General features: G+C 60.9%; 2 protein-coding genes across 5 annotated transcripts in view; one reads left to right on the top strand and one right to left on the bottom strand.

Annotated features, from left to right (window-relative positions):
* Nucleotides 1–502: 502 nt before the first annotated feature.
* Nucleotides 503–6,757, bottom strand: Gorasp1 (golgi reassembly stacking protein 1). The gene is made up of 9 exons (XM_048334572.1): nt 6,603–6,757; nt 4,840–4,920; nt 4,366–4,569; nt 3,447–3,533; nt 3,225–3,355; nt 2,700–2,910; nt 2,045–2,195; nt 1,339–1,467; nt 503–1,021 (listed from the first exon to the last, which is right to left on the bottom strand). The coding sequence occupies exons 1-9, from the start codon at nt 6,663–6,665 to the stop codon at nt 765–767; spliced, it is 1,314 nt and encodes a 437-aa protein (XP_048190529.1). The 5' UTR covers nt 6,666–6,757; the 3' UTR covers nt 503–764.
* A 264-nt stretch (nt 6,758–7,021) lies between these two features.
* Ttc21a (tetratricopeptide repeat domain 21A) overlaps nt 7,022–8,211 on the top strand; it is a 20,478-nt gene continuing 19,288 nt past the window's right edge. For all 4 annotated transcript variants that reach the window (XM_048334619.1, XM_048334620.1, XM_048334621.1 and 1 more), the window contains exon 1: nt 7,022–7,086. In XM_048334619.1, coding sequence (XP_048190576.1) covers nt 7,060–7,086 — 27 coding nt within the window. In that variant the 5' untranslated portion in view covers nt 7,022–7,059. The remainder of the gene's footprint in view (nt 7,087–8,211) is intronic.

Below are 8,211 nucleotides of genomic sequence, written 5' to 3' on the forward strand. Positions count from 1 at the left end.
TTCCCCCGCGCGTGCGCACGCTCACGGCCGTGGGCCATGTGGCCGGAAGCGGAACCGCAACCGCAACGGGAAGCAACCACGAGAAACGCCCACCCTCCAGTTCCCACCTCCCCCTCCCCGCAGGCCCACCGGCCCTGTTTCCAGAAAGCTCCACGGGCTGCCAGGCCAAAGGGGCCGAGAAGGACGCGAAACAAGCCGCCTGCGGCGCCCGGTGGTGTAGAATAAAGGCTTAGGTGACAGTGCCGCGCCGTCCATTTATTACTCAGCTGCAGTGTCGTCCTCCTCCCCCGCAGAGCGGGGAGCCCGCGTCCGCCAGAACCTCCCAGAACCTCCCAGTGAGCAGGGGCGGGCCAGACGGGCACAGTGCGTCACACTCGGCGCCTCGGGCGCTGGGAAGGTGGCCTAGCGGTAGAGCGCCAAGACCCGGGTTCGAGTCCCTCAGCACCACACACGCACAGAGGAAAGGCCGGAAGTGTCGCTGTGGCTCACGCCTGCCATCCCAGCCAGGAGAGCTGGGGAGGACGGTTCGAAGCCAACCCCCGGAGACTGAGCCCCACAAGCCCGCACCCCAGCAAGCAGCCCCGCAGAACCGCCGGCCGCCTCGTCCACGTCCAGATCCGCAAACCCATCGCACACCTGTCAGTCAGGCTGACCCAGGAGGGCGGCGGGTTCGCAGCCGGCCTGGGCAGGAAGCGTCCGCGAGCCTCTCCTGGCCGGTGAGCACGGAGCCCCCCGCCTCCCCACGCGGGCCTGGGGGGGGGGGGTCACGGCCCCGGCTGGGCCTCCGGCGTACACGTGGGGGGGCCCCGGCTGTCCCCGCCCCGGGCCTCGGCCCCGGGGCCGTCGGGCTCCTCCTCCGCCTGCGCCTCCAGCAGCTCGGCCGACAGCCCGTCCTCCGGGGAGGAGGCCGACGTGAGGCTGTCGGGAAGCGTCAGCCGGGGCAGGTGGTCCACCGGGGACGGCACACCCGGGCTGTCCAGGAAGGAGACCTCGAACTCCGACCCCGACCACGTCGCCTCGCCTGCAGGAACAGAGACATCCAGGCTGAGAGCTGAGGATCACGGTTCAAAGCCAGCCAGGGCAGGGAAGGCCCTGAGATGCCAGGCCTGGGGCTTGAGCTGCTTTTTGCTCAAGGCTAGCACTCTACCCCTTGAGCCCCAGCGCCAGTTCCGGCTTTTTCTGTGTCTGTGGTTACTGAGGACTCGAACCCGGGTCTTCATGCGAGCGCCCTACCACTAAGCCACGTGCCCAGGTCTTGACAGGAAGGGTGATGGAGTGGATCATGCACCCCTTGCTAGAGGAGGAATTGCCAGGGGGAGAGGAGTTCAAGTCGCTCACCGCCCCGCTCGTGGGAGCTGCCGCTGGAGCCCACGTCCTCCGCTCCTGGGCCCGGGGAAGAGGCGTGGCCAGGCCACACGCTGGCGTGGCTGCTGTCCAGGAGGGAGATGCCCGACACGTCCACGAAGCCTGAGACAGACAGACACACACACACACACACACACACACACACACACACAGAGTTGGGTTTATTTGACGCCAGGCCTGGGGTTTGAACTCAGGGCCTGGGCGCTGTCCCTGATTGATTCATTGATTCATCCATTGATTGATTCACTCATTCATTTAGCTCGACTGGTGCTCTACCAACTTGAACCACACCTCCACTTGAGGGTTTTTGCTGAATCTTTGGAGATAAAGGAGTCTCCTGGGCTTTCCTACCCCGGCTGGCTTTGAACCGCGATCCTCCAGACTTGGACTCAGTCCTGAAAGGGCGACTAGGCACGGCTGGCTCCCGCCTGCCATCCCAGCTTCTCAGGAGGCTGAGATCTGAGGATCGCGGTTCGAAGCCAGCCCAGGAACAGGAAAGTCTGTAAGAGTCTCATCTCCAATGAAACCACCAGGAAACCGGAAGTGGTGCCATGGCTCAGGTGGTAGAGCGCCAGCCTTGAGTGAAAGAAGCTCAGGGACAGCGCCCAGGCCCTGAGTTCAAGCCCCACCTACTCCAGGTGCCTCTGTTCCGCCCCCACCCCGCCCCCCAGAGGAATACCTGGGTCCATGACTCTCTGTACAGGAGGTGGAGGCTGAAGAGGCACCTCCATAGAGCGTGGGGGTCCCCCCACCTCCGGGGTGGTGGGGCCCGGGTTCCCGGGGCCTGGGGTCTGCTCCTCTGGGAAGAAGCCTGGGACCTGAAGCAGGGCCTGGAGACCGGGAACAAAGGGAACAAGGCCAGGAGCCCTCAGTGGCTGCCCAGAGCGAGCGACCCCATCTCAACCATCATGCCCCGACACGCTGTGCCCTTGTGTAATCTCAGCTGCCCACCTGGCCCCCCCCCCACACACACACACATGTCACCCCTGGAGTTCGGGGGCGATCTGTCTGTTCGCCTGTCCACACCTGGCAAACCTTTCCCCATGCTGCTTCCCCATGGGTGACGGCAATGCCCAGCCCCTCGGGAGGCTGAGATTGGAGGATGAAGGTTCGAATCCGGCTCCAGCAGAAGAGTCCGTGAGACTCTTCACTCCGGGGAACCCCAAGGGGCGCTGTGTGTGTGTGGCCTTGAGCAAAAAGCAGCTCGGGGACCGGCGCCCAGGCCCTGAGTTCAAAACCCAGGACTGACAAGATGAGGAGAAAAAAAAAACCTTAACACTTGGGGTGTCTGCTCCCCCATGGAAACAGCCGCTTTCTGCCAGCGCCCCACGAACCTCCTCATAGTCGCTCTGCTCGGGGCCTGGCTGCAGGTCCGGGGTGTGTGGAGGGCCCGGCGTGGCGTCGGGTGGCGGGGTACGATCGCGCGGGGGGGTGCCCGGCGGTGGGGTGTCGGGCGGCGGGGCTCTGGGCAGCTTCTTGGGGTGACCGGAAGGCTGCTGCGTGGGGATCCGGTGCAGATAGCCGTAGCCGATCCCACAGCCTAGACTGGGGCCCAAGGCGGGAGATGTCACATCTGAGGGGTAACCCACCCCTTCCCTGTCCAGCACTGGGCAGGAAACGGGGGGGGGGAGAGGAGGGGGAAATAGGGGAGTCGTGGCCCAGAGCGCAAGGTCCTGAGTTCGAGTCTCGGTGGCAGAGTGAAAGGAATGAATCGTAATAGGGTGGGAAAGGGCCCACAAGAGGAACGTCCAGGACCTAGCCCTTCTAGCTCCACACACACACACACACACACACACACACACACACGCACCCCAATGCCTCCCCCGTGCCCTGCGAGAGTCCGGGACTACAGGCAGTACCTGCCTTCCCCGCCCCAGGCCGCGTTGGGGGTGACGGTCAGCTCGCGGCAGGAGTCCGACTCCGAGTTGTACACCAGGAGCTTGAGTGGCTTCCCCTCGTGGGATTCGATGAGCGAGAAGAAGTCCTCGGACTTGGGGGGGGGGGGGGAGACACACAGTCCCTGAGGCCCGACTGCGGCCCTCCCAGGGCCCCCCTCCCCCAGCCCCGGGTCCCCCCCTCACCTCCTGCAGGATCTGATCTGAGCCCACCACGTAGTCGCTGTAGGGGCGCAGGCCGGCCAGGGCGGCTGGGGAGGAGGGGGCCACGTCCTGGAAGGGGGTGGGGACAGGAGCCCTGAGGGGAGGCAGGGAGGTGGGGTGGGGCGGGGGGGGGGGCCTCGACCTGTCATCCCAGCTACTCAGGCTGAGGCTGAGATCGGGAGGATCGCGGTTCAAAGCCAACCCGGGGGCCAAGAGACTCTCGATCTCCAATGAAACCAACCAGAAAACGGGAAGTGGCGCCATCGAGGCCTCAAAAAAAAAAAAAGAGCTCAGGGGCAGCGCCCAGGCCCTGAGTTCAAGCCCCAGGACTGACAGAAAAAACAACAACAATAATAAAATAAAAATAAATGGATAAGGCAGTAAAATAAATAGAATAAAGCATAATTAAAAACAAATCATACATAAGCAGCAAATAAGAGCAAATTAATAATCATAACCACCAGAAGGCTGGATGGAGTCCGGAATTTTCTTTTCTTTTTTGTTGCTAGTCCTGGGGCTTGAACTCAGGGCCTGAGCACTGTCCCTGGCTTCTTTTAGCTCAAGGCTAGCACTCTACCACGTGAGCCACAGTGCCACTTCTGGCTATTTTCTATATATGTGGTGCTGGGGAATCGAACCCAGGGCTTCATGCATGCAAGGCGAGCGCTCTACCATTTGAGCCACTTCCGGTTTCCTGGTGGTTTCATTGGAGACCAGAGTCTCAGGAACCTTCCTGCCCAGGGGCTGGCTTTGAACCGCCATCCTCCAGATCTCAGCCTCCTGAGTCGCTGCGATGCCATGGCGGCGGGAGCCGACACTGGTAGAACCCGGCGTTTTCTACCTGCCCCTCCTCCTCCTCCCCACCCAACCCCCCCACCCCACCCCCACAACCAGGACTCACCAGCACGTGCCACACCTGCTCGCTGGCCCGGCGGAAGCTGCAGAAGCGCACGCTGGCCCCCAGCAGGCCCTGGCCACCCCACATGTTGCTGGGCACCACCTCCACCTCCCGCACCCGCATGGTCTTCATGTTGAACACCTCCAGCTTGACCGGCCTCTCCACGTTCGCCTTCAGCAGCGCCTTCAGCGTATCATTGCCCTTGTTCTGTAGAAGGGGGGGGGGGGTGGGAGGTTGGATTAAGTGGGTGGACTTCCAAGGCCCCACCGCACCCCAAAGTCAGAAAAGAGAGAGCTGTGGCTCAGCAGGGTAGAGCATTAGCCTTGAGTGAAAGAACTCAGGGACACAGGCGCCCAGGCTCCTAGTTCAAATCCCACGACTTACAGAAGGGAAGGAAAAAAAAAGGTGTGGGGGGGAGGGGGGAAGGCAGGGGCAGAATGGGGTTCTGCAGGACAGAAGGACAAGGGGGAACCTCACCAGCCGCGAGTGCCCGATTGTGATGATGAAGTCAAAGTAGGGTTCCAGGCCTGCCTGCTGGGCAGGGGAGTTCTCTTGTACCTGTCCCCAAAACACCACCACAGTCTCTTCACCATACGGGCCCAGGCTTGTCACACCCCCCTTTGGCGGGGGGGGGGGGGGGGGGAGGGGGGAGGGGGAAGGACCTGAGATCTGAGTCACAACACCACTTCTGGGACCTGAGATCCGAGTCACAACACCACTTGTTTTTCTGGTGATTTGTTGGGAGATAGAGTCTCGTGGACTTTTCCAAAGCCCTGGGATTGGATTTGAACCCACCATCCTCTCAGATGTCAGCCTCCTGAGTAGCCTGGATTGTACAGGTGTGAGCCACCAGTGCCCAGCTTTAATAGCATAATCAATAGAAAAGTTCCTGGCTTAGTGTCCCTCAGTAGGGTAGGGGTCACTTGATACAGCATGCCCATATATAGCCTATAAAGCTTCCATATAAAGCCTGAAGGCTTCTATCACCCGCTGTATCACTGCAGTGATGTCATGCAACTGTTGCTTTATTCTGATTGTGTGCCGACTACATGTGTCAGGCGACTTACGTTGTTAATGCGTGTAGTGTAACATCAGTCACTGCTCCACTGGGTGGATCTTGGTGTATTTAGCCCATTTTACATTCAGTGTAATCACTGATACTGTGTCAAGGAAGAAGTCTTCTTTTCTTCTCTGTTTTTGTTTACCAGTCCTGGGGCTCGAACTCAGGGCCTCAGGGCTGTGGTCCCTGAGCTTCGTTTGCCTATGGCTCTACCACTTTGAGCCACAGCACCACTTCCAGCTTTTTGCTGGTTCATTGGAAATAAGGAGTCTCATGGACTTGCTTTCCCTGGGCTGGCTTCAAACTCCGATCCTCCAGATCTCAGCCTCCTGAGTAGCTGGGGTGGCAGCCGTGAGCCTCAGGCGCCTGGCTTGCTGCTGCTTTTTCTTTTTCTTGTCTTCTTGTGGGTAATTGTAAAGTACTGTAGAATATTTTTTCACCTATAGTGTTTCTCTGAGTGTATACATTTGTATGCTGGTTGACATATGCATCCATCCACCCATCCATCTGTCCACCCATTCATCCAGCCAGCCGTCTATCTATGCATTGGTCTATCCATCCATCCGTCTATCCATCCATTTATCTATCCATCTGTCTATCCATCTGTCCATCCATCCATCTATCTACCCATCCATCCATCCATCCATCCGTCTATCTATGCATCCGTCTCTCCATCCATCCATCCATCTATCCATCCATTTATCTACCCATCTGTCTATCCATCCGCCTATCCATCCATCCATCCATCTGTCCATCCATCTATCTATACATCCATCTATACATCCATCCGTCTATCCATCTATCCGTCCATCCATCCATCTATCCACCCATCCATCCATCCGTCCATCCATCCATCTATCCATCTATCCGTCTGTCTATCCATCCACCCATCTATCCCTCTATCCATCCATCCGTCTATCCGTCCGTCTACCCATCTATTTACCTATCATCTACCTATCCATCGATCCCCGCGCTGACCCCCGGTGACCCCGTCCCCCCTGAACGGCCCTGGGCCGGCGCGGGGGAAGGACGGACGAGCAATGACCGCCCTGCCCAGCTGGCACCAGGGCCTCCCCAGCCCCCACCCCGCCCCGACGCCGCGCACGCGCACTCGCGCGCCCACGCACGCGCACACAGACGCACGCGCACGCGCACACGCACGCGCACGCGCCCGGCTCACCCCGTGCAGGTGGAAGCCCTCGGCGCCCCCGGCCGGCTGCTCGGCGCTGGCGCCCAGGCCCATGGCGGCCGTCCCGCTGCGCTGGGCGTCTCGGCGTCCGGGTCAGCTCGGCGCGCTCGGCGCTCGATGGCTCGGGCCTGGCCGGCTGAGCGCGCGTGCGCGCCGCGACACTTCCGCCGCTGGCGCCTGGTCACGTGCGGGGAAGGCCGCGCCCCTTCACGCTGGTGTCTCCGCCCCTAGCAACCGGGTCGCCGTCTGGTTTCCGGGGACGCGCGTGCCAGCCGGGCCACGCCCACGACGCTGGCGTCGCCCCTAGCAACCGGCCGGCCGCCTGGTTGCCAGGGACGCGCGCGCACGCGCACTGCGGCCGGCTTCCACCCTGCCCAGGACCTGGATCCCCGCGGCTCCGGCTCCGCACCGCCTCGGGACCCCGACCTCGCCCCGCCGCGGCCCCGCGATGAGCAGCGCCGACTCCTCCCTCGTGGTGCGTGGCCGGCGGGCCGCCGCGGGGCCCTGCCCGCCTCCCCATCCTCCCCCACCCCACCCCCCGCCCCGCCCCACGCCCTCCCCGACCTTCTAGACACTTCCACAGAGCCGGACCCGTCCTGCCTCAGTCTACCCGGACAGAGAGTGCCGTCGCCCCGCGCCCTCCCGTGTGCACTGAGCCCCAAATCCACACCACAGCCCCCCCATACACACACTCACACACCTACAGTCACGCTCATACCTACACACACCCGCACACACTCACCTGCACGCTCACACACCCGTACACACTCACATATCTGCATTCACATACCCGCACACTCCCCACGCACACTCAAAGCGTGTTCCTGACCGCCTGCACCCCACCCCTGAGCCCCCCTCCCCAGCCACGTCATCCCACCTTCCAACAACCTTCTGCCCCACCCTCCCTTGGGCTGAACCCCCTCCCTGGTCACCCCCTCTTCCTACCTGGCTGGGCCTCCTCTGTAGCCCAGGCCCAGCCCGGTCAACGCCCTCCCTCACCTACCCAGTCCCCATCTCCCACTCCCGAGGACGAGAACGCGGCTGTCATCCCAGCTACTCAGGAGGCCGAGATCTGAGGACTGTGGCTGCAAGCCAGGCCAAGGAAGGGAAACGTCTGTGTGACTTTCATTTCCAGTGAATCAGATTAAAAAAAAATAATAATAACAAAAAAGGCAGGAAATGGAGCTGTGGCTCAAGTGGTAGAGCCCCAGCCTTGATCAAAGTGGGTGTGGAGGGGAGAGGGGAACAAAGAAAAGAAAAGCTCAGGAACAGCACCCAGGCCCTGAGTTCAAACCCCAAGACCTACACCAAGGGGCTGGGAATATGGCCTAGTGGTAAAGTGCTCGCCTGGTATACATGAAGCCCTGGGTTCGATTCCCCAGCACCACATATACAGAAAACGGCCAGAAGTGACGCTGTGGCTCAAGTGGCAGAGTGCTAGCCTTGAGCAAGAAGAAGCCAGGGACAGTGCTCAGGCCCTGAGTTCAAGCCCCGGGACTGGCAAAAAAAAAAAAAAGAATGACCCACACCAACATTAAAATAAAATAAAACTTCTTAGTGTCTTCTGCGTTCTCCTCACCATGAGCTATGATCGTTCCCC

The sequence above is a fragment of the Perognathus longimembris genome, chromosome 26, assembly GCF_023159225.1.
Source record: "Perognathus longimembris pacificus isolate PPM17 chromosome 26, ASM2315922v1, whole genome shotgun sequence".
Taxonomy (NCBI): domain Eukaryota; kingdom Metazoa; phylum Chordata; class Mammalia; order Rodentia; family Heteromyidae; genus Perognathus; species Perognathus longimembris.

Excerpts from the sequence above, each read along its gene's own strand:
- Gorasp1 (XM_048334572.1), bottom strand. The coding sequence starts at position 6,665 with ATGGGCCTGGGCGCCAGCGCCGAGCAGCCGGCCGGGGGCGCCGAGGGC. Across the intron at positions 1,468-2,044 it reads ACAGAGAGTCATGGACCCAG|GCTTCGTGGACGTGTCGGGC; the intron begins GTATTCCTCTGG and ends TGTCTGTCTCAG. Across the intron at positions 1,022-1,338 it reads CAGCTCCCACGAGCGGGGCG|GCGAGGCGACGTGGTCGGGG; the intron begins GTGAGCGACTTG and ends CTGTTCCTGCAG.